This window comes from Aethalodelphis obliquidens, unplaced genomic scaffold (assembly GCF_003676395.1).
Source record: "Aethalodelphis obliquidens isolate GAN/ISIS:26980383/991018 unplaced genomic scaffold, ASM367639v1 scaffold9, whole genome shotgun sequence".
In the NCBI taxonomy this organism is placed as follows: Eukaryota; Metazoa; Chordata; class Mammalia; order Artiodactyla; family Delphinidae; genus Aethalodelphis; species Aethalodelphis obliquidens.
Genome location: NW_020837953.1, coordinates 18,274,174 through 18,300,309, shown reverse-complemented (window position 1 = coordinate 18,300,309; position 26,136 = coordinate 18,274,174). Strand labels below are relative to the sequence as shown.

General features: G+C 38.3%; 1 protein-coding gene across 1 annotated transcript in view; it reads left to right on the top strand.

The window, feature by feature from the left end:
- Nucleotides 1–26,136, top strand: part of LOC113621733 (coiled-coil domain-containing protein 30-like) — an 86,315-nt gene that overhangs the window by 33,018 nt on the left and 27,161 nt on the right. The window contains exons 5-8 of the mRNA XM_027108900.1: nucleotides 192–371; nucleotides 5,256–5,465; nucleotides 8,923–9,077; nucleotides 18,219–18,381. Of these exons, the coding sequence (XP_026964701.1) occupies nucleotides 192–371; nucleotides 5,256–5,465; nucleotides 8,923–9,077; nucleotides 18,219–18,381 (708 nt within the window). The remainder of the gene's footprint in view (nucleotides 1–191; nucleotides 372–5,255; nucleotides 5,466–8,922; nucleotides 9,078–18,218; nucleotides 18,382–26,136) is intronic.

Below are 26,136 nucleotides of genomic sequence, written 5' to 3'. Positions count from 1 at the left end.
CTCTAATATAACAGGAGTTAAACTATTTGAACATGTACAACTAGCCATACATGTAAAAGAGTAATTGGCTGTAGTTAAGCTAACTCCAAAAGCATTTACATGTGAATAATCACATTCTGACAGCTGGAACCCATGTTTTACCAACATTCTTTCAAATTATCCATGCTCCCCTTGTAAAACGTTTGCTTTAGTATCCATCATCTGGAGAAAAACGGAAATACCAGCAGCAAGAGGAGCTACAGCAACTTCGCCAGAATTTGCACCGGCTCCAGATTCTATGCAACTCAGCAGAAAAGGAGCTTCGATATGAGCGAGGAAAGAACTTGGACTTAAAGCAGCATAACAGCTTACTTCAGGAAGAAAGCATTAAGGTAACTCCAGTGGGCGTATCCTTCATTTAAGAGTCTCGATTGCTCAATTTACCCTGGGAATAAAGGAATCAGAATTCCTCAACTTGATAATTCACGACAGAGTCCCCAGATGGGTAGACAGTGTGAGCTATCTGGTAACTCCCTCCTTTAACTTCTCCCTACCGAGTAGGTACACAGCTCAATGGTTTCTCTGCTGCTGAAAGGCTGTGTGTGCTGTCAACCTGTAAATATGAAAAGGTTTAAGTTACGCAGTCTTTTGAAATCATCACCTAGACCTTTTAGCACTTAGTAAATTTCGATGACCTGAACTAAATCACTGGTGGTACCGCCCTAGTTCTATCTCTGGATGTATTTGTCTCTAATAGATGCATTATTATTGGTTCAATCAAATATCAACTGCACCAAAGTACAAATCATGAGAGAGCAAAGTTGTTCTTCCTGACATGAGTGCATCAGAAATTTGGGGGAACATCCCCCAAACATGCTTGTTTTAAAATAATCTATATAGAACTGCCATCCACAGATTCATCTAAATTTTATGAAACACAGGGGACTTCCCTGGCGGTCCAGTGGTTAAGACTTCATGCTTCCACTGCAGGGGGCATGGGTTCAATCCCTGGTCGGGGAACTAAGATCCCGCATGCCACACAGTGCAGCCAAAAAAAAGAGTAAGTTTTATGAACCACAAAAATGTTCAAACTGAACCACCATGTAAAATAGAACTTTCTTTTGATTGTGGTTCACTTCTGTAAACATATACTAGGAACCTAATACAAGCCCCTATCTAAGATTCTGGAATTCAACATTCAACAAATATTTATTGAGCATCAGTCCTACACAAGGCAGGCCATCTTGTCAATACTGAGGGTTTAATGATATGCAAAACAGACACAGTTCTTATCCCCTATTGCAGGGGTCAGCAAACTTTGACCTATGGGTCAAATCCTGCCTGCCTTCCATTTTTGTAAATAAAGTTTTATTGGCACACAGCCATACCTGTTTGTTGACGTATTATTGACGGCTGCTTTTGCACTACCAAAGTAAATATGAGTAGTTCTGACAGAGACCATATGGCCCACAAAGGCTAAAATATTTACTCTCTCGCCCTTTATACGAAAGGTTTGCCACCCCTAGAGTAGCAGGATCAATGACCTTATTCAAAAAGCGACATAAAAATGGATTAAGAAAGGTCCCTACTTTTAAGGAGCTCACAGTCTAGTAGGGGAGATATGGAGGAAAACAAATAGTCATTTATTTCAAACTTCAAAGGAAGCCCTTTTGGGAGTTCTAGGATTATTTGGATAAACTTCTTCCCTATCCTCACCCTTCATGGTTTCTCGAATTTGATCGTATTCCCTCAAGCCTTTGTAATTTTTTAAATAAATTTATTTATTTTATTTATTTTTATTTTTGGCTGTGTTGGGTCTTCGTTGCTGTGCGCAGGCTTTCTCTAATTGCAGTGAGTGGGGGCTACTCTTCATTGCGGTGCGCAGGCTTCTCATTGCGGTGGCTTCTCTTGTTGCAGAACACGGGCTCTAGGCGTGCGGGCTTCCATAGTTGTGGCTCACAGTCTCAGTAGTTGTGGCTCGCGGGCTCTAGAGCACAGGCTCAGTACTTGTGGCGCACGGGCTTAGTTGCTCCGCAGCATGTGGGATCTTCCCAGACTCGAACCCGTGTCCCCTGCATTAGCAGGTGGATTCTTAACTACTGCGCCACTAGGGAAGCCCCAAGCCTTTGAAGTTTTAAATTAAATTCCAAATCTTTCTCACATTTCAAGACAACCTTTTACCTTTCCCTTCAAACACCTTTCTTAGACTATTTTAACTGTCCACTGTGAGCGTACTCAAGCAATACTACGTCTCTGTCAAGGCACAATGACAATAACAACAGATCGTGACATCTTATATATGGTTGGCACCCTATAAATATTTGTTGGTTAATGAACGAGTCCTTCAGGGATGGGTAAATGAGAGCTTGATAAAAAAGAGAAGATATTTTCTGTTTTAAATCTCCTTCATGGTGGGGTAAATTATTTGCCATTTCAGTAATGAGACATCATTCTTTTGGTTGGTCCCTTGGGCCAGGCATTTACGCAGAGTCATATGCAATAGCCAACTACCTTGTAGTGACAGTTTGTCCACTTTATCTCTTAGAAACCTCCCAACCCTGAAAGGTAAACATTTTATAGATGAGAAAACTGTTCAGGGGACTTCCCTGGTGGTTCTAGTGGTAAAGAATCTGCCTTCCAATGCAGGGGACACGGGTTTGATCCCAGATCGGGGAACTAAGATCCCACACGCCGCAGGACAACTAAAGCCCGCACACCACAACTGCTGAGCTCGCGCACCTCAACAAGAGAACCCGTGTGTGCCGCAAATTACAGAGCCCACGCACTCCGGTGCCTGTGCACCACAGCTAGGGAGAGAAAACCCGCACGCCACTACTACAGAGAAGCCCATGCGCCGCAATGAAAGATCCCGCGTACCTCAACAAAGATCCTGCATGCTGCAACTAAGACCCGACACAGCCAAAAAAATAAAGAAAATAAATAAATATATATACATATATAAAAAACTGTTCAAGTGGCAAAGCTAACAAATTGTGGAGTCAGAATTTAAACCCAGGTCTGTTTTTGTCTTTCCTGTGTAGAGTTATCTTTCCGTATTATCCCTTTCCTCAATTTGGGGTCATTTTCGAACCTCAGCTTTGCCAATTTAGAGATTACTTTTTAAAATCCACTCAGAGATAATCGAACTCTGGGTCTCTGGCTAATGTTAGGCGTACTTGTAAGACTGATTAAGAAACCAGAATACTTATTTGTTGCTTTTAAACCTTTTTATTGTGAAATATAGCACTCAGGAAGTACACAAAACATATACATAGAGTTTAATGAATTGTTTCAAAGTGACTACCCATGTAACCACCACCCGGGACAAGAAATAGCAAATTGCCTGCATACCAGCAGCCCCTGCATACCTCTTTCCCACCATAATCCCATTTCCTTCCATCTTAGCAGGAACCACTAATTTAAGTAATTACTCTCTTGCTTTACTTTATAGTTTTACCATCTGTGTATGAATTCCACACAGCATGGTTCAGTTTTGCCTGCTTTTGAATATTTTATAAATATAATCAATCAGTATACACACCTTGTATCTGTCTTCTGATGATCTACTTTGTTTGGAAGATTCATCCATGTTGTGGTGTATAGCCATTGTTCATTCATTTTCTTTGCAGTGGAGTATTCCACTGTAAGGAAATGCCATAATTTATTTATTATTTCTGTGATTTATGGCCATATTGCCTGTTTCCACGTTGGGTATATCAAGAAGAATGCTGTAGGCTTGCAGAGCTTCAGGCTGAGAGCGGTTCTGCCACCACCAATACTGAGACACTGTACTGAATCCTCTTCCTGGTGCTTAAATGTCCCAATCTGAAGCTTAAGAAGCCACCCTAGATGCACATGTCGTTGGCCAGAACAGTGTTTGCTCCAGTGTTGTCATCTTATTTCATCATTACCAGCGTTACCAAAATGCTGAGCATTGTCTCTAAGACCAATGATCGTAGATCTCAGAGGCCTTTAGCTTTCTTGGCCTATGGAGTAGGTGGATAATATATTATGAAACCTATATGCCCTTTCTATTTATAATAAGTTTAAGTTTCATAATCCTGAACCAGTCCAATGCACCAAATATTCCAACACTCAGTTTCTTCTTTTCTTTAATTTCTTTGTTTCTTCTTCTATTCATTATAAAATCCAAATAGAAACCAGTGGGACAGGAGATCAGTGGTAGAAGGGGGATTAACGGGATGATTTTAATCAGGCAAAGGCCACATCATTCAAGGCCAGGCAAGCTGGTGGGATATGTTCTCAGAGTGTTGCGGAAGCCACTGAAAAATTTAAGCAGGAACGGGGGTCAAGTAGTTCAATTTATGTTTTTAAAAGAACACTTGGGCTGCAGTGTGGAGAACAGATTAGAAGGGAGTAAAAATGGAAGTAGCATGACCAGTGCTACTGCTATGGCCCAGGATAGAGATGATGATGACCTAGCAAGGGTGGTGAGAGAAATGATGAAAATGGATTGATGCAAGATGTGTTGTAGAGGTAGAGTGACAGCATGTGCTGAATAGGCTCACTATTGGCAAAGGAAGGCTCAAGGATGGCTCTCAGGTCACTGGCCTGAACAAAAGGTTGGATGTTGGCCTCCTTTACTGAAATCAGAAAGACTGAGAGAAGAACACTTTTGGAGATAGAAGCAGAATCAAGGAGTTCCATTTTGGCATGTATTGGCATAAAAGTGGTATTTTTAAATCATGAGAATGAACCTAGAGAGAGAATGATTCACTCTCTAGGAAGGCCTAGAATAGTCCAAAAATGTTTAGAAGTTGAGTGCACTAGAATAGTCTACAAAATAAACCAAGAAGCAACAGCAGAGGTAAGTGAAAACTAGGAGAGGTGGGTATCACAGACTCCAAGAGAGGAGAACTTTCTGAGATGGACGGAGTAACTGCTACTAACAGGTCAGTTGTCCACTGGACTTAAATTCTGGCCAGGGAAGGTCAGTAGTGCTCTTGGCACTACTGAAGTAGTGGGAATGAAAGCTGGCTTGGAGTAGACTGGAAAAAAAAAAATGATGGAAACTCTTTAGACCATGCATGTGTAGAAACCCTTAAGTAAATTCCTTTGTCCAGCTGCCGTCTGGCTGGATAGACTTTGGCAAACCCTTCTAACACAGAGCAGCTCCAGAGAGGTAATCAGCCACATGACATTGGTATTTGTCAGCTCTTGGGGGACTACACTTTCTTGAAAGCTGCTTATTCTAGCTCACATTCACATTCATTCCATGCTTATTTTTGTCACTTTTATTTATTCCCCACCTCTAGATCAAAATTGAACTCAAGCAGGCCCAGCAGAAGTTATTAGACAGCGCAAAGATGTGCTCTTCACTCACGGCTGAGTGGAAGCACTGTCAGCAGAAAATCAAGGAACTGGAGCTGGAAGTACTTAAACAGGCTCAGAGCATTAAATCACAGAACAACCTACAGGAAAAGCTGGCTCAGGAGAAATCTAGAGTTGCTGATGCAGAGAAAAAGGTAATTATCCTCACACTTAATAAATAACATGCACTGGATACTACTACTGAAATCCTGTTTCCCTAAGGATTTTAAAAAATAGATACAGTGCAAACCTGATAGAATTCTAGGGGTTTTTTCACTCTCCCCCGCTTTCCTCTTTTGACGTCACCTGCTCCTATGGTTCCAGTAAATCTTGTGTTTTTGAAGACTACATGAACTCAAAAAGGTAAATTTCATTAAAGCTATAACATGAACTTAAGCAATTGAGACCAAAGGACTTGATATTATTTATAAAGTATATTATTTATACTTTATATTATTAAGTCAAATTTTAAAGGACTTATTCTCCTCTCATTTGGATTGCCCATTTATTTGATTTTTATTTTGTAACTTTTGGAGGGATGAGTGTTGTGAAATGAACCATTTTGAAATATCGCCCCTGCATTTTAGACTGCCTGACACCAGGTGGCAGTAGTATGTCACACTTGCACGTTTTGATCTGTGGGTTTGAGAGTCAAATCTTACATAAAAAATATTTCATCAAACCACATAAATATAAAACAAACATCAAAATTAGATGATAGCAATATGGCTTAAACTCAAAAACCCAATGTTGAGCTAAAGAAGCCAGCACAAAAGAGTTCATACTATGTAATTTTCCTTATATGAGGTTCAAGAATAGACAAAACTAAGCCGTGGTGATAGAATGTCTTATAATGTCTTTATAAGGGGTATGGAAGGGGACATGAGGGAATCTTCTGTGGTGCTGGAAGTATTCTTTATCTTGGTCTGGAAGAGGTGGTTATATAAGCAAAACTTCACTGAGTATGTAAGATACGTGTACTTTATCATATGTATGTTATTACTTTAAAAAAAAGTAATTGGTAAAATTGATAAAGATTAGTAAAATTTTTAAATTTAGACATACTAAATATTGTTACTGGATTTTATGCAACAGGAATGCATATTCTGACTGCAGCTGGAAGAGTAAACTAGTATAAACACTTCAGAAATCAATTTGGCATTAGATCTAGTTAAGTTAAAGATGTATATACCGCACAACCCAACACTTCTACTAGGCATAAAAACTAGGGAAACTACTCTACTGAGCGTATATATCAGTATACGGGAATACAGTCATTTTCATAGTAACTGTTCCAAATGTTCACTGACTTGAGATGGAAGAGGTAAACTGCATATTTACACAGTAGCATAAAACAGTGAAAACGAATGAACTATAGGTACTTGCTGTAGTTAATACAATATTGAATAAATACCAAATCACCAAAAACACAGTATGATGCCATTAATATGATGGTCAAAATAGTACAAAATAACAACTGAGTCATACAGAAATACATATTATTAAAAGAAAAAGCAAGAAAATGATTAACACAAAATTCAAGATATTGGTTTTCTCAGGTGAGGAGGGAAGGGGAGTGATCAAAGAGGGTCACAGAGTAGACTTCAAACATACTGGAAATGTTCTGTTTCTTAAATTGGGTGGTGGGTTCAAAAGTTTGTCATTTGCCCTTGACAGAGAAGCCAATGGAATTAAGATTGGCTGTCTTTAAGGAAGCATTTGCCCTAGGCAGAAATAAATGGGGCAGCTCAGAGGAACTTGAGCTGGCCTCAGCTAACTGGCTGCCCACTGCCATTGCCTGTGAATCATTCTACATCTTCAACTCTCCTATGGTGAGTGGGCTCTGCAGAGACCTAGGGCTAATGCAGAAAGCCCTTCTCTTAGAAGAGGACTGCCATTCACCGGCATCCACTGAACGTCTGTGGGGAACATGGTGCCAGACCATTGTAAAGGATTTGTTGTTGCATCAGGAATACAATAGAGGGAGAACAGCAATTCCACTGAGAACTATACAACTGCCAAATATTTACTAAGCACCTACTACATAGTAGTCACAATTTTAGGTGACATAAGGGTTTATAAAAAATATGTAAACAAATTAAAAGGAGATCTAATAAGAAAATTTTAATGACACTTTTAGTCTAACATGTAAATTCTAAAATAAAATCATATATCTCTCAAATTCATAAATCTTATTTTTAGTTCTACCAGAGCATTAAAGAATGCACTACTGGAACTTCCCTGGTAGTCCAGTGTTAAAGAATCCGCCTTCCAATGCAGGGGATGCAGGTTCAACCCCTGGTCAGGGAACTAAGATCTCACATGCCATGAGGCAGCTAAGCCCACATGCCACAACTACTGAGCTCACACGCCTCAACTAGAGAGCCTGCATGGCACAAACTACAGAGCCCACATGCCACAAGTAGAGAAAACTCACACACCACAACTAGAGAGAAGCCCGAGAGCCACAACAAAATGTCCTGCATGCCTCAACCAAGATCCCGAGTGCTGCCAACTAAGACCCGACGCAGCCAAATAAATAAATATTTTTTAAAAAGTAAAAAGAATGCACTACTGGTGCTAGGCAGTATGCCAATAGGTACTTGGTTTGTAAGAGACTTCTATTTTGTTCTGAGATACTTATTCGTGAATTTAGCCACACTATGGAGAAACTAGACACTCTCACATGTTGCTGTTAGAGGTGTAAATTGGTCTAAAACCTATGGAGACAGTTTGGCATTATCTGTTAAACAAACAAACAAATAATAATAACCTTTGCCCTAGCAAAATACACATCTCATAAGTTATTCTAAAAACATTGTTTGTAATAGTAAAAGATTGGAATCAACCTAAATGTCCATCAGTAGGGGGCTAGTTAAATATATTATGGTATATCCTGACAGTGGAATGATATGCAGCTGTAAAAGAGAAGACAATTCTCTATATTATATATAATATGGAAAAATCACCAAGTGTACTGCTATAAAAAAAGCAAGGTGCATAAGTACATGTAATATACCATCATGTGTGTAAAAAATGTTTGTATGGGGCTTCCCTGGTGGCGCAGTGGTTGAGAGTCCGCCTGCTGATGCAGGGGACACGGGTTCGTGCCCCGGTCCGGGAAGATCCCACATGCCGCAGAGCGGCTGGGCCCGTGAGCCATGGCCACTGAGCCTGCACGTCCGGAGCTTGTGCTCTGCAGCGGGAGAGGCCACAACAGTGAGAGGCCCGCGTACCACAAAAAAAAAAAAATTTTTTTGTATGAGGGAGAATAGTATTTATTTAAATATGCATAAATAAATCTCTGGAAGAGTACATAAGAAATTAATACCAGTGATAACCTATTTGGTGGAGGAAAACTGGAAGGAAGACAGGATAAGGATGGGAAAGGGACTTGTCACTCTAGCTTAGTTTACCCACGTACACTAAATTATATGAATATATTACATATTGCAAAATTAAGTAATTTAATTCTAAAATTAAAATAAATCTAGTCACACTCTTTAGCTGAGATTTTTATGTTAGCACTACTGCTTATGATTTATATGGTATTTCCCTAATTGGAAAATAGGTCACACTCAAAGTTTTATGTGTAAACTCTTTTCATTTCAGATATTGGATCTGCAGCAGAAATTAGAACATGCTCACAAAGTCTGTCTCACAGACACTTGTATTTTGGGGAGGAAGCAACTAGAGGAAAGGATAAAAGAAGCAATAGAAAATGAAGCTAAAATAAAGCAACAATATCAGGAAGAACAACAGAAGAGGTAAGAGGAGCAAAGACGTCATTTTTCCATGGGCTGAGTTTATGAGCAGCATCAGTTTACCACTGCGTTTCCTCTTTGTCCCCACTGAAGTAAACTCAGTCATAAAACTTCATATATTGATATATACATAGCACACTGCATTCTAACTGTTTATTTTCTTGCTTGTCTTTCATACTAGAGTGTGGAATTCTCAAGGTCAGGGATTATTTCTTGTTCTGGAACACACTTGGTGTACCAGTAAATCTTCTTGAATGAATGGATTGCCTATGAAATATGATACCCTGGGATTTGCTTTTCTAACTCTAACATGATTGGCACAAAATGCACACTAGAATGTGGTTGATGTTTTGTATTTATCAGCTGATTTTCTTCAAAGAAGATCCAAGTACTTTACAGGCATCTTAATCATTAGTAAGCTGCTACTGGGTAGGAGCTGTCATGTTTTTTCTAAAAGTATTTTGATTATTATTAGGATTCTTACTTAAATGATCTTCTTGTATATCCTAAACTTCAGTAACTGATGCTTCTTACTTCTATGGCACTAAGAATGATTCACGTATGTCTTAAGAAAAATATGGTTCTAACTACTGAAAAGATATATAGATATTCACATAAACTGTTAAGCTCAGAAACTTACTTTCAGCTCTAGTTGAAAGCTCTAGCATAGAGCCTGGCACTCAGTAGGTGCTCAGCAAATATGTTGTGAATAAATGAATGTTTGAATGAATAATGAATTCACTCAGTTAGGTATGATAGAAAAATACTTGTCTCACTGCCACTTCTACCAGGATGACACCCTCCTCCTGTTTTAATACAACTAGATCCTGAATAAACTACAATAAGTATACCTTTTAAACCACTGCTCACAAAGCAAGAGAAAGCTCTAGGGCAAGCATACAATGAGACAAAACAAAAATAATGAATGGTAAACAACCTTAGAGTCAAGGGGCAGATAACACTATCAGCCCCAGGTTCAAGAGAAGCTGAGGTAGTTTGCCACAAGGTAGGACAGCTGAACTAGAGACTCAAGTATGAGCTGGGCATCTTGAAGTAGCTAAGGTGTTCCTCAATAGGCAGCTTCCTTACTTCCTAAGAAAATCCAAATTACCTCTGAGGGAAAGCAACCTCAATTTAGATATTAAAGGACTCCCATGTATTCAGTTTACTCAAATATGAGCTTACAAAAAAAATCACCAAATAACACAAGGAAACTGGTTACCATGAATGAAAGTCAGCAGAAACAAGAAACATCAGATTTATAACCCCCAAGAAGTTCACCAATTGGAATTAGGAAGACTAGATTGTAAAACAATTGTGTTAAGTTTATGAAGAAACAAAAGATGCAATCAAAGAATTGAACAGGAAAAAGGCTATTTAACTTTCCTGAAACCTGGTTTCTAATGTTTGAAGTAGGAATAATGATACCAGTTCTACACATCTTTTGTGAATATTGGCTGAAAAGAAATACATAGAAGAGACCAGAGGACAGACAGCAGAAGCAAGAAGAACTACGGTCCTGCAGCCTGTGGAACAAAAAACACATTCACAGAAAGATAGACAAGATGAAAAGGCAGAAGGCTATGTACCAGATGAAGGAACAAGATGAAACCCCAGAAAAACGACTAAATGAAGTGGAGAAAGGCAACCTTCCAGAAAAAGAATTCAGAATAATGATAGTGAAGATGATCCAGGACCTCGGAAAAAGAATGGAGGCAAAGATCAAGAAGACGCAAGAAATGTGTAACAGAGACCTAGAAGAATTAAAGAACAAACACCTAGAAGAATTAAAAAACAAACAAACAGAGATGAACAATACAATAACTGAAATGAAAAATACACTAGAAGGAATCAATAGCAGAATAACTGAGGCAGAAGAATGGATAAGTGACCTGGAAGACAGAATGGTGGAATTCACTGCTGCAGAACAGAATAAAGAAAAAAGAATGCAAAGAAATGAAGACAGCCTAAGAGACCTCTGGGACAACATTAAACACAACAACATTCACAGTGTAAGGGTTCCAGAAGGAGAAGAGAGAGAGAAAGGACCCGAGAAAATATTTGAAGAGATTATAGTCGAAAAGTTTCCTAACATGGGAAAAGAAATAGCCACCCAAGTCCAGGAAGTGCAGGGAGTCCCAGTCAGGATAAACCCAAGGAGAAACATGACAAGACACATAGTAATCAAATTGACAAAAATTAAAGACAAAGTTGAGTCTCTGAACTAGAGACTCAAGTATGAGCTGGGCATCTTGAAGTAGCTAAGGTGTTCCTCAATAGGCAGCTCCCTTGCTTCCTAAGAAAATCCAAATTACCTCTGAGGGAAAGCAACCTCAATTTAGATATTAAAGGACTCCCATGTATTCAGTTTACTCAAATATGAGCTTACAAACAAAAATCACCAAATAACACAAGGAAACTGGTTACCATGCAAACTGGTTCCATCTGAGATGGAACCAGGCAGAAACAGAATATAAACAAAATATAGCAGAGGGAGGAACACTCCCAAACTCATTCTATGAGGCCACCATCACCCGGATAACTAAACCAGACAAAGATGTCACAAAGAAAGAAAACTACAGGCCAATATCACTGGTGAACATACATGCAAAAATCCTCAACAAAATCCTAGCAAAGAGAATCCAACAACACATTAAAAATATCGTACACCATGATCAAGTGAGGTTTATCTCAGGAATGCAAGGATTCTTCAATATACGCAAATCAATGAATGTGATAAACCATATTAACAAACTGAAGGAGAAAAACCATATGATCATCTCAATAGATGCAGAAAAAGCTTTCGACAAAATTCAACACCGATTTATGATAAAAACCCTCCAGAAAGTAGGCATAAAGGGAACTTACCTCAACATAATAAAGGCCATATATGACAAACCCACAGCCAACATCGTTCTCAATGGTGAAAAACTAAAACCATTTCCACTAAGATCAGGAAGAAGACAAGGTTGCCCACTCTCACCTCTGTTATTCAACATAGTTTTGGAAATTTTAGCCATAGCAATCAGAGAAGAACAAGAAATAAAAGGAATCCAAATCGGAAAAGAAGTAAAGCTGTCACTGTTTGCAGATGAGATGATACTATACATAGAGAATCCTAAAGACACTACTAAAATTGACTAGAGCTAATCAATGAATTTGGTAAAGTAGCAGTATACAAAATTAATGCATAGAAATCTGTTGCATTCCTATACACTAACGATGAAAAAATCTGAAAGAGAAATTAAGGAAACAATCCCATTTATCATTTCAACAAAAAGAATAAAATACCTAGGAATAAACCTACCTAAGGAGACAAAAGACCTGTATGCAGAAAACTATAAGACACTGATGAAAGAAATTAAAGATGATACAGGGCTTCCCTGGTGGTGCAGTGGTTGAGAGTCCGCCTGCCGATGCAGGGGATGCGGGTTTGTGCCACGGTCCGGGAAGATCCCACATGCTGTGGAGCGGCTGGGCCTGTGAGCCATGGCCGCTGAGCCTGCGTGTCCGGAGCCTGTGCTCTGCAACAGGAGAGGCCACAACAGTGAGAGGCCCGTGTGCTGCAAAAAAACAAAACAAAACAAAAAAGATGATACAAACAGATGGAGAGTTATACCATGTTCTTGGATTAGAAGAATCAACATTGTGAAAATGACTATACTACCCAAAGCAATCTACAGATTCAATGCAATCCCTATCAAACTATCAATGGCATTTATCCCAGAACTAGAACAGAAAATTTCACAATTTGTATGGAAACACAAAAGACCCCGAATAGCCAAAGCAATCTTAAGAAAGAAAAACAGAGCTGGAGGAAGCAGGCTCCCTGACTTCAGACTATACTGTAAAGCTACAGTAATCAACACAGTATGGTACTGGCACAAAAAGAGAAATATAGATCAGTGGAACAGGATAGATATCCCAGAGAAAAACCCACACACCTATCATCAAGTAACCTATGACAAAGGAGGCAAGGATATACAATGGAGGAAAGACAGTCTCTTCAATAAGTGATGCTGGGAAAACTGGACAGCTACCTGTAAAAGAAGGAAATTAGAACACTCCCTAACACGATACACAGAAATAAACTCAAAATGGATTGGAGACTTAAATGTAAGACCAGACACTATAAAACTCTTAGAGGAAAACATAGGAAGAACAGTCTTTGACATAAATCACAGCAAGATCTGTTTTGATCTACCTCCTAAAGAAAGGGAAATAAAAACAAAAATAAACAAATGGGACCTAATGAAGCTTTAAAGCTTTTGCAAAGCAAAAGAAACTACAAACAAGATGAAAAGACAACCCTCAGAATGGGAGAAAATATTTGCAAACTAATCAACGGAGAAAGGATTAATCTCCAAAATATATAAACAGCTCATGCAGCTCAATATTAAAAAAACAAACACTATGTATAACTGATTTACTTTGTTATAAAGCAGAAACTAACACACCATTGTAAAGCAATTGTACCCCAATAAAGATGTTAAAAACAAACAAACAAACAACCCAATCAAAAAAGGTCAGAAGACCTAAATAGACATTTCTCCAAAAAAGACATACAGATGACCAAGAAGCACATGAAAAGCTGCTCAACATCACTAATTATTAGAGAAATGCAAATCAAAACTACAGTGAGGTATCACCTCACACCAGTTAGAATGGGCATCATCAGAAAATCTACAGACAACAGATGCTGGAGCGGGTGCAGAGAAAAGAGAACCCTCTTGCACGGTTGGTGGGATTGTAAATTGATACAGCCACTATGGAGAACAGTGTGGTGGTTCCTTAAGAAACTAAAAATAGAATTACCATATGACCCAGCAATCCCACTACTGGGCATATACCCAGAGAAAAACATAATTCAAAAAGACACATTCACCCCAGTGTTCATTGCAGCACTATTTACAATAGCCAGGTCAGGGATGCACCCTAAATACCCATCGACAGACGAATGGATAAAGATGTGGTACATATATACAATGCAATATTACTCAGCCATAAGAAGGAACGAAATTGGGTCATTTGTAGAGACGTGTTTGGAACTAGAGACTGTCATACAGAATGAAGTAAGTCAGAAAGAGAAAAACAAATACCATATATTAATACATATATGTGGAACCTAGAAAAATGGTACAGATGGACTGGTTTGCAGGGCAGAAATAGAGAAACAGATGTAGAGAACAAACATATGGAGATCACAGGGGGAAAGTGGTGGGAAGTGGTGGTGTGATGAATTGGGAGATTGGGATTGACATATATACACTAATATGTATAAAATGGATAACTAATAAGAAAAGAAAAAGAAATATGTAGAAGAAATATATGAACTAAGTATAGGAAAATGAAATATGGAGGGAAGTTATTTTCCACAACAAAGGAGACTATCTAGTACACATTATTTTGTAACCTGAAGAAAGCAACCCCAATTTAGATATTTATGTTGTAACCTACTTTTTTCACTTAAAATAGTATAATCTGTTTACCTGCCATTAAATCTTCTTCTAGCACATTATTTTAATAACATGCCATAATTTATTTACTCAGTCCTTTATTGTTGGACATCTACGTTTTTCCCAGTTTCTCGCTATAGGAAAGAATAACATAATATATACCTCCTAGACAAATTTTTATGCATATCCTTTATTTCCTTGGGATAAATTCCAGCAAGTATAATTATAATATAACTGCCTATCATAAAATTTCAAATATTGAAGAGCTATATAAAATAAAAAGCATACGTTCTTCAGAATTTTACCCTTCAGCAATAACCACTTTAAGTGGTTGCTATGTATTTCTCATATGTTTTTCTATGTTTATGCATATATTTTTTATTCTAGTTTTATTTTCTTTTAAGTTGAATCATTTTACTCTATTGCTATGGAATTTGCATTTTTAACCTAACAATATAACATGGACATCTTATTAGCCACTTAGTAGCTGCATCACCTTGGGCAAGTTTCTTATCCTCTGTGCCTGTCTAGGCCTACCTCATAGAACCAGTGTGTGGATTGGATGAGTTATAGCAGTTGGCTTGTATCAGTGTCTGGCACATACTAAGCACTTGTATCAGTCAGGGTTCAAAGAAAGAAGTAAAACCAATAGGAGTCATATATATTTATCAATAATAAGAGATTTGTTACAGAGAGCTGGTCTTATACAGTTGTGGGAACAGGTTACACAGTCTGTAGGCCTGTCATCTTTGTTTCTTATGCTGGAACTCAAAGTCCGCAGGGCAACCAGTCAGGAAGTGAAAATGGATATAAAGTGAGGGAGAGCTGGAACCCATGAGCACAAGCTGAACCGCAGAGGCTGGCCTGGAACCCAGGTCAGTTTCACTACCTCCAACCTTGATAAAGTAAGGAGAAGCTGGTCCCCCTCATCAAGGAGCTGCAAAGACCTGGCCCAGGAGATCGAGAAGATGAAAGAGGATGAGAGGGAAGGTGGAGCAGTTGCAGACCCAGCTGTCACCTCACGCCACGGTGAGCAGCAGATAAGCATCAACAGTATGAGCTGCAGAAGCACCTGCTCTGACTTTCCAAGTGTAAAACTGCTTCACTTCCACCCTCCAAATCTTGAGCAAATAGATCTCTTGTAGCCCACTCTAACCAGAAACATACATGGAAGGAATTCCTACCCAAGTTGACACATTTTACAAAGCCGCTACTACCGAGGTGTTATTATTGTTGTTATTTCTATATTCGATGTTACTGTTGTCAAAATCATAATCTTCTTCTCTTCAGCGAAGTGGAATATTCATTTTGGCTAGAAAAAAAATGTTTGGGGATAAGGGAAGTGGCAAAAAAAAAAAAAAGAGGCTAGAAAGGTAAGGTAGGCTTGGTCATGCTGAGCCTAACTAGCCACCTTATGGAGTTTGGACTTGTTTATGGGTGAGATTGGTCTATAGTTTTCCTTTCTTGTGTCTTTATCTGGTTTTGCTCTTAGGGTATGCCGGCCTCATAGAATTAGTTAGGAAGTGTCCCCTCTTCTTCAATTTTTCTGGAAGAGATTGTAGAGAATTGGTATCATTTCTTCCTTAAATATTTGGTAGAATCTGGGCCTAGTGCTTTATTTTTTGGAAGGCTATTAACTATTGATTCAATTTCTGTAATAGATATTAGCCAGTTCAGATTATCTATTTCTCCTTGTGTAAATTTTAGTAGATTGCATCTTTCAAGGAATTGGTCCATTTTATCTGTTATCCGATTTGTGGGCAGAGTTGTTCATACTATCCCTCTATTGTCCTTTTAATGTCCATAGGATCAGTAGTGATGATGATGATCCTGCTTTCATTTCTGATATTAGTGATTTGTGTCTTCTCTAGCCTGGCTAGAGGTTTATCAATTTTATTGAGTTTTTCAAAGAACCAGCTTTGGTTTTCTGGTTTTTCTCTACTGTTTTCCTGCTTTCAGTTTTATTGATTTCTCCTCTAATCTTTATTATTTCTTTTCTTCTGCTTTATTTAGGCTTATATTAGTCTTCTTTCTCTAGTTTCCTAAAGTAGAAGCTTAGATTATTGATTTTCAATCTTTCTTCTTTTATAATATTTGCATTTAATGCTATAAGTTTCTCTCCAAGCACTGCTTTTGCCACATCCCACAAATTTTGTAAGTTGCGTTTTCATTTTCATGTAAACTACACGTACTTTAAAATAATTTTAAGATTTGTCTTTAACACACGTATTGTTTGTTTAATCTCCAAATATTTTGTGATTTTCCACCTTTCTGTTATGGATTTATAGTTTCATAATATTTTAAGCAGTTGTATAGCATTTTGTTACATAGATATATCACAATTTATATAAAATGTTTTTTAGACTTTTTGCTGTTATAAAATAATTTTTTTTAATATTTTATTTATTTATTTGGTTGCACTGGGTCTTGGTTGCAGCAGGCGGGCTCCTTAGTTGCAGCTTGCCGGCTTCTTAGTTGTGGCATGCAAACTCTTAGTTGCAGCATGCATGTGGGATGTAGTTCCATGACCAGGGATCAAACCCGGACCCCCTGCATTGGGAGCATGGAGACTTTAACCACTGTGCCACCAGGGAAGTCCCTAAAATAATTTTATAATTAATATCCTGACACATAAGACTTTGTAACTATAATGAAGTATGAGAAGTGTTATACTAAGGGAGGTTTAGGATGCTCAGATAACACATAGCAGGGAGACCTAATTTGGTCTAGGAAGCTCGAGAAAGCCTTCCTCAAAGAAAGCTATTTAAGCTGAGAGTCAAGTAGTTGTTATGGTAAAACTAAGTGGAAAATATCAGGCAAAGGAAGGCCTGGAAGAGGAGGATAGGGAAAAGGTTGGAGTTGCAGGGGAGGAATAAGTGTGGAGAATGACTTGTTTCAGGAAGTGAAAAAGTGCATTTTGCCTGGAACAAAATGTTTGAGGGTAGAGGAAGTGGCAAGAAAATGAGGCTAGAAAGGTAAGCTAGCTAACAAACCATATTAAAGGAATTCCCCCACTGCTGAGAGCCCGGCCGGATTCAGTCCTTGGTCGGGGAAATAAGATCCCAAAGTCCAAAAAAAGAATTTTTACTTTATCTTAAGAGTAAAGGAGAATGCTACAGCAGTGTTAACACGTGTGCATTAGTATCAATAGTGTTTGTAACTAACAACCCTATATTAAAGCAAGAAAATGATGGGATTCAACTCATAAAGCACTCAGAACAAGTACAAAGAATATAGAATCCCCGCGACTTCCCCGAGGGTCCAGTGGCTAAGACTCCTCGCTTCCACTGCAGGGGACATGGGTTTGAGCCCTGGGCGCGGCCAGAAAAAAAAAAAGAAAAGAAAGAATAAAGAATTTGGAATTAGAGCCCTACCTCCAACTTTTCCTAGCCATGTGACCTGGAGCAAGTTAATTAAACCTCTCTGTGCCACAGCTTCCTCTGGTAAATAAGGAAAATTATTTATTCTTCATAGGGTGGTTTTCAGGAGTGAGAGAGAAAACTAAGAAAAGCTTCTGTCACAAAGGAGTTTCCTTTGATGTTGGTCCCTTTATCTTACGGACACCTACCTTACCTCAGTGAACCAAAAAAAATCCCCTGTGCCCAGTATAACAAATTTAGGTCGAAGAGTTTCTTTTGCAGAGCTTTGCAATTCACAATGTGGTTTAATGTACATTAATTGCCCTCAGGAAACTCCTAGATCAGAATATGAATGAGCTACAAGAGCAAGTGAAAATCTTAAAGGATAAAGAGAATCAACTGGAAATGACCAGTTCTCAGCAACAATCCAGAATTCAGCAACAAGAAACCCAACTTAAACAACTGGAAAATGAAAAAAGAAAATCTGATGAGGTAAGAAAGCAAATAGGTATGCTTCTCAGTTTCCCTATTCCCTTAGACCTAATTGATAGCTAATAACAGCTAATAATTATTGAATGCCTAGCACTTTACCCATTAAGTTTAGTCAGGATTCATTCAGGAAAGCAGAATCTACTCTAGGTATTGCAAGCAAGAAGGAATTTAACACGGGGAAGAACATGCTTACAGAACTGTTGGAAGGGAGAGGTAGGGGTGAGTAGAAGGTTGCCAGCTTTCAATAAATCCAGAAGTTCAGAAATCACAGGGAAACCAACTCCTGCAGCACCGAAGTGGGAGATTTACAGGAACTCTCCCTGAAGCCCTTACAGAAGTCTCATCTGCTATCTTCCCTTTCATCTACCTGGTAGTGTTACCCAGATACTGGATTTGCCTCGTGGTAGGTGTTGAGCCAAAAGATACAGCCAAGCCAAAGAACAGGAGAAGGAAGGATTTGTTACTTGCAGCAAGTAAGAACACCAGGGCTCTCTCCCAAAGCAGTGTCTCCTTGAACAGCAAAATTGGGGAAGTTTTAAGCTAAGGGTACGTGCATATTCATGAAGGAGCTTGAGCAGAGGAGAATTCAGCATAGAATTGGGGCAAAGGTCCATAGAGTCCAAGCTTTAGTTGATTGAAGTCATGAGGGTCAACATCATCATGCTGTCCTCCACCTAGGTGGGGGTCTTACTTCCTGTAGAACTCAAAGACGTGTATCAGATTGTTATGTATATCCCTTGAGGAGGAACTAGGACTAGATTTATCACTGAACTATTGTTTCTTGACTGCTTTTCCTTTGTTCTTACATTCCCTCACTTCCATTTAGATCATTAATTACTGAGACCTGTTCAAGGGCAAGCATCGTGGCCAGGCTTAGATCACAAAATGGATTAGGCCAAAAATGGCTTCTGTCAAGAAAGCCATGCCTGGTTCTTTCTCCAGGGACCCCCTACCATATCTGCTTCGAGTAGTGCTAGAGGAGAACAGTGGCTTTTCCTATGCTTTCCCCCATGCTTTCCAAACTGTGTGCAGCTGCCTTTCATTTGCAGAAACCAAACTGGAACTCTGCTGTCAAGGGAGTTTGGGAAAAGTTTTCAGACTTCCAACCTTGCAGCACAGGGGACAGCTTAGAAAAATAGGGGCCCTGGTAAGCAATGTCACAGTCCACTTTGTATAATCAGCTTCCAAACAAACCCTTTTACCCAATATTTAACCTTTTAAACAATAAAAAGAATAGTATGCTTGAAAAACAAGAAGAACTACAATTCTCCAGCCTGTGGAAGGAAAACCACATTCACAGAAAATAGACAAAATGAAAAGGCAGAGGACTTTATACCAGATGAAGGAACAAGATAAAACCCCAGAAAAACAACTAAATGAAGTGGAGATAGGCAACCTTCCAGAAAAAGAATACAGAATAATGATAGTGAAGATGATCCAAGACCTCAGAAAAAGAATGGAGGCAAAGATTGAGAAGCTGCAAGAAATGTTTAACAAAGACCTAAAGAATTAAAAAACAAACACGTAGAGGAATTAAAAAAACAAACAAACAGAGATGAACAATACAATAACTGAAATGAAAAATACACTAGAAGGAATCAATAGTAGAATAACTGAGGCAGAAGAATGGATAAGTGACCAGGAAGACAGAATGGTGGAATTCACTGCCATGGAACAGAATAAAGAAAAAAGAATGAAAATAAATGAAGACAGCCTGAGAGACCTCTGGGACAACATTAAATGAAACAACATTCACATTATAGGGGTCTCAGAAGGAGAAGAGAGGAGAAAGGACCCGAGAAAATATTTGAAGAGATTATAGTCGAAAACTTCCATAACATGGGAAAGGAAATAGCTACCCAAGTCCAGCAAACACAGAGAGTCCCAGGCAGGATAAACCCAAGGAGAAACACACTGAGACACATAGTAATCATATTGACAAAAATTAAAGACAAAGAAAAATTATTGGAAGCAACAAGGGGAAAATGACAAATAACATACAAGGGAACTCCCATGAGGTTAACAGCTGATTTCTCAGCGGAAACTCTACAAGCCAGAAGGGAGTGGCATGATATATTTAAAGTGATGAAAGGGAAGAACTTACAACCAAGATTACTATACCCAACGAGGATCTCATTCAGATTCTAGGGAGAAATCAAAAGCTTTACAGACAAACAAAAGCTAAGAGAATTCAGCACCACCAAACCAGCTCTACAACAAATGCTAAATGAACTTCTCTAAGTGGGAAACACAAGAGAAGAAAAGGACCTACAAAAAAAAAACCCATAACAATTAAGAAAATGGTACTAGCAATATACATATAGATAATTACCTTAAACGTGAATGGATTAAATGCTCCAACCAAAAGACATAGGCTCGCTGAATGGATACAAAAACAAGACCCATATATATGCTGTCTACAAGAGACCCACTTCAGACCTCGGGACATACAGACTGAAAGTGAGGGGATGGAAAAAGATATTCCATGCAAATGGAAATCAAAAGAAAGCTGGAGTAGCAATACTTATATCACATAAAGTAGACTTTAAAATAAGGAATGTTATAAGAGACAAGGAAGGACACTAGATAATGATCAAGGGATCAATCCAAGAAGAAGATATAACAACTATAAATATATATACACCCAACATAGGAGCTCCTCAATACATAAGGCAACTGCTAACAGCTATAAAAGAGGAAATCGACTATAACACAATAATAGTGGGGGACTTTAACACTGCACTTACACCAATGGACAGATCACCCAGACTGAAAATTAATAAGGAAACACAAGCTTTAAATGACGCAACAGACCAGATAGATTTAATTGATATTTATAGGACATTCTATCCAAAATCAGCAGATTACACTTTCTTCTCAAGGGCACACAGAACATTCTCTAGGATAGATCACATCTTGGGTCACAAATCAAGCCTCGGTAAATTTAAGAAAATCGAAATCATGTCAAGCATCTTTTCTGAGCACAACGCTATGAAATTAGAAATCAATTACAGGGGAAAAAAATAAAAAACACAAACACATGGAGGCTAAACAATACATTACTAAATAACCAAGAGATCACTGAAGAAATCAAAGAATACCTAGAGACAAATGACAACAAAAACACAATGATCGAAAACCTGCGGGATACAGCAAAAGCAGTTCTAAGAGGGAAGTTTTTAGCGATACAAGCCTACCTCAAGAAACAAGAAAAATCTCAAATAAACAGTCTAACCATACACCTAAAGGAACTAGAGAAAGAAGAGCACACAAAACCCAAAGTTAGTAGAAGGAAAGAAATCATAAAGATCAGAGCAGAAATAAATGAAATAGAAACAAAGAAAACAATAGCAAAGATCAATAAAACTAAAAGCTGGTTCTTTGAGAAGATAAACAAAATTGATAAACCTTTACCCAGACTCATCAAGAAAAAGAGGGAGAGGACTCAAATCAATAAAATTAGAAATGAAAAAGGAGACGTTACAATGGACACTGCAGAAATACAAAGCATCATAAGAGACTACTACAAGCAACTCTATGCCAATAAAATGGACAACGTTGAAGAAATGGACAAAATCTTTGAAATGTATAACCTTCCAAGTCTGAACCAGGAAGAAATAGAAAATAAGAAAAAACCAATCACAAGTAATGAAATTGAAACTGTGATTAAAAATCTTCCAACAAACAAAAGTCCTGGACCAGATGGCTTCACAGGTGAATTCTATCAAACATTTAGAGAAGAGCTAACACCCACCCTTCTCAAACTCTTCCAAAAAATTGCAGAGGAAGGAACTCCCAAACTCATTCTATGAGGCCACCATCTCCCTGATACCAAAGCCAGACAAAGATACTACAAAAAAAGAAAATTATAGACCAATATCACTGATGACTATAGATGCAAAAATCGTCAACAAAATCCAACAACACGTTAAAAGGATCATACACCATTATCAAGTGGGATTTACCCCAGGGATGCAAGGATTCTTCAATATATGCAAATCAATCAATGTGATACACCATATTAACAAATTGAAGAATAAAAACCATATGATCATCTCAATAGATGCAGAAAAAGCTTTTGACAAAATTCAACACCCATTTATGATAAAAACTCTCCAGAAAGTGGGCATAGTGGGAACCTACCTCAACATAATAAAGGCCATATACAACAAACCCACAGCAAACATCATTCTCAATGGTGAAAACTGAAAGCATTTCCTCTAAGATCTGGAACAAGACAAGGATGTCCACTCTCGCCACCATTATTCAACATAGTTTTGGAAGTCCTAGCCATGGCAATCAGAGAAGAAAAAGAAATAAAAGGAATACAAATTGGAAAAGAAGAAGTAAAACTGTCACTGTTTGCAGATGACATGATACTATACATAGAGAATCCTAAAGGTGCCACCAGAAAACTACTAGAGCTAATCGATGAATCTGGTAAAGTTGCAGGATACAAAATGAATGCACAGAAATCTCTTGCATTCCTAGACACTAACAAGGAAAGACCAGAAAGAGAAATTAAGGAAACACTCCCATTCACCATTGCAACAAAAAGAATAAAATACCTAGGAATAAACCTACCTAAGGAGGTAAAAGACCTGTACTCAGAAAACTATACGACACTGATGAAAGTAATCAAAGATGACACAAACAGATGGAGAGACATACCATGTTCTTGGATTGGAAGAATCCATATTGTGAAAATATTGTACTATACTACCCAAAGCAATCTACAGATTCAATGCAATCCCTGTCAAATTACCAGTGACATTTTTTACAGAACTAGAGCAAAAAAATCTTAAAATTTTTATGGAGACACAAAAGACGCCAAAGCAGTCTTGAGGGAAAAAAGTGGAGCTGGAGGAATCAGACTCCCTAACTTCAGACTATACTACAAAGCTACAGTCATCAAGACAATATGGTACTGGCACAAAAACAGAAATATAGATCAATGGAACAGGATAGAAAGCCCAGAGATAAACCCACGCACCTATTGTCAACTAATCTATGACAAAGGAGGCAAGGATATACAATGGAGAAAAGACAGTCTCTTCAATAAGTGGTGCTGGGAAAACTGGACAGTTACATGTAAAAGAATGAAATTAGACACTTCCTAACACCATACACAAAAATAAACTCAAAATGGATTGGAGACCTAAATGTAAGACCAGACACTATAAAACTCTTAGAGAAAAACACAGGAAGAACATTCTTTGACATAAATCACAGCAAGATCTTTTTTGATCTACCTCCTAGAGAAATGGAAATAAAAACAAAAATAAACAAATGAGACGTAATGAAACTTTAAAGCTTTTGCACAGCAAAGGAAACTGCAAACCAGACGAAAAGACAACCCTCAGAATGGGAGAAAATATTTGCAAACTAATCAATGGACAAAGGATTAATATCCAAAATATATAAACAGCTCATGCAACTCAATATTAAAAAAACAACCCAATCAAAAAAGGTCAGAAGACCTAAATAGACATTTCTCCAAAAAAGACATACAGATGGCCAAGAAGCACATGAAAAGCTGCTCAATATCACTAATTATTAGAGAAATGCAAATCAAAACTACAATGAGGTATCACCTCACACCAGTTAGAATGGGCATCATCAGAAAATCTGTAGACAACAGATGCTGGAGAGGGTGTGGAGAAAAGGGAACCCTCTTGCACTGTTGGTGGGAATGTAAATTGATACAACCACTATGGAGAACAGTGTGGAGGTTCCTTAAGAAACTAAAAATAGAATTACCATATGACCCAGCAATCCCACTACTGGGCATATACCCAGAGAAAAACATAATTCAAAAAGACACATGCATCCCAATGTTCATTGCAGCACTATTTACAATACCTAGGTCATGGAAGCAACCTAAATGCCCATCAAGAGACGAATGGATAAAGGAGATGTGGTACATATATACAATGGAATATTACTCAGCCATAACAAGGAACGAAATTGGGTCATTTGTAGAGACGTGGGTGGATCTAGGGACTGTCATACAGAATGAAGTAAGTCAGAAAGAGAAAAACAAATACCGTATATTAACGCATATATGTGGAACCTAGAAAAATGGTATAGATGAACTGGTTTGCAGGGCACAAATAGAGACACAGATGTAGAGAACAAACATATGGACACCTAGGGTGGAAAGCGATGGTGGGGTGGGGGGGGTCGGCGGGGGGCTGGTGGTGGGATGAATTGGGAGATTGGGATTGACATATATACACTAATATATTTAAAATAGATAACTAATAAGAACCTGCTATATAAAAAATAATTTAAAATTTTTTTTAAAAAATGAAGAGTAGTATGCTTTCCTCTAATAGGATGCACTATCACTCATATAAATGAAGATGAAATCTCAGAACTTAGATTGGGACGTGAACCCAGCCAAAACCCACATTGGGACTTGAGCCCACTGTCTTAATTGCGATCACACACCTGGTCTCAGGAATTAATGAAGCTGAGGTTCTTCTGTCTCATCTCAGAAAGAATTCAGTGGATAACAAAGTGATAGGTAAGAAGTGGATTTATTTAGAGAGAAACATATTCCATAGACAGAATGCAGTCCATCTCAAAAGGCCAGAGCGGCCCTGGGAGAAACTCACTCCACAGACAGAGTGTGGGCCATCTCAGAAGGTGAGAGGCCCCGAAATATGGCGTGGTTAATTTTTATAGGCTGGGTAATTTCATAGGCTAATGAGTGGGAGGATTATTCCAACTTTTTTGGAGAAGGGACAGGGATTTGCAGGAATTGGGTGACTGCCCACTTTTGGGACTTTTATGGTTGGCCTCAGAACTGTCACAGCACCTGTGGGTGTGTTGTTTAGCTAATTACAACGAGCATATGATGAGGCTCAAAGTCTACTGGAAGTCAAATCTTCTGCCATCTTTGACCTAATCGGTTCCAACCAGTTTTTGTTGTATCCTCAACAGCTATGTCATTCTTTTAAAGGTTGTGCCCTGCCTCCTGTTTCATTGATACACTTAACTTCTCAGAGTCCCAGCAGCATCTGTGGTCATTTGGGGGTAATGTTAATTGCTGCTTCTTCAGTCTCAATCCACATGGATATACTAACTTTAAAACTTAATTATAAGTTAACTACCAATAATACAATAACACATGTTTTGCCAATGAGGTATAGGTTTGAAAAGCCACTCCCATTCCAGCTCTTGGTTTCTTTCCCATATTCTGGCTCTGAGAGAAACAGCATCATATATCAATCAATGGTTATAAGTTTAGACATCATCTTATCGGACATCACTGAACCTCAAAAGATGTTTTCACCTAGCCAGCATCATAACTACATCCTCCATAGGTCTTTCCACTGTTTTGCAGGTTTGTTTTTTTTTACTGGATAGTGGGATATAGGGTGAGACCAATGACTCTCATATATATGAGCTTTTGTTTCACTTCTCTTAGTGTGAAATGATTTTCTTGGTCAGAAGCCATGTTGGGTGGTAGTATATCATGACAAGAAATAAAGAATTTGGTAAGTCCACAGATGGTGGTCCTGGCAAAAGCATTGTGGACAGAGAAAGCAAATCCGTATCTAAAATGAGTGTTTCCTTACTATGTATAAAATAGATAACTAATGAGAACCTACTCCATAGCACAGGAAACTACTCAGTGCTCTGTGGTGACCTAAATGGGAAGGAAATCTAAAAAAGAGTGGATATATATGTACGTATGACTGAATCACTTTGCTGTGCAGCAAGAAACTAACAACATTGTAAATCAAC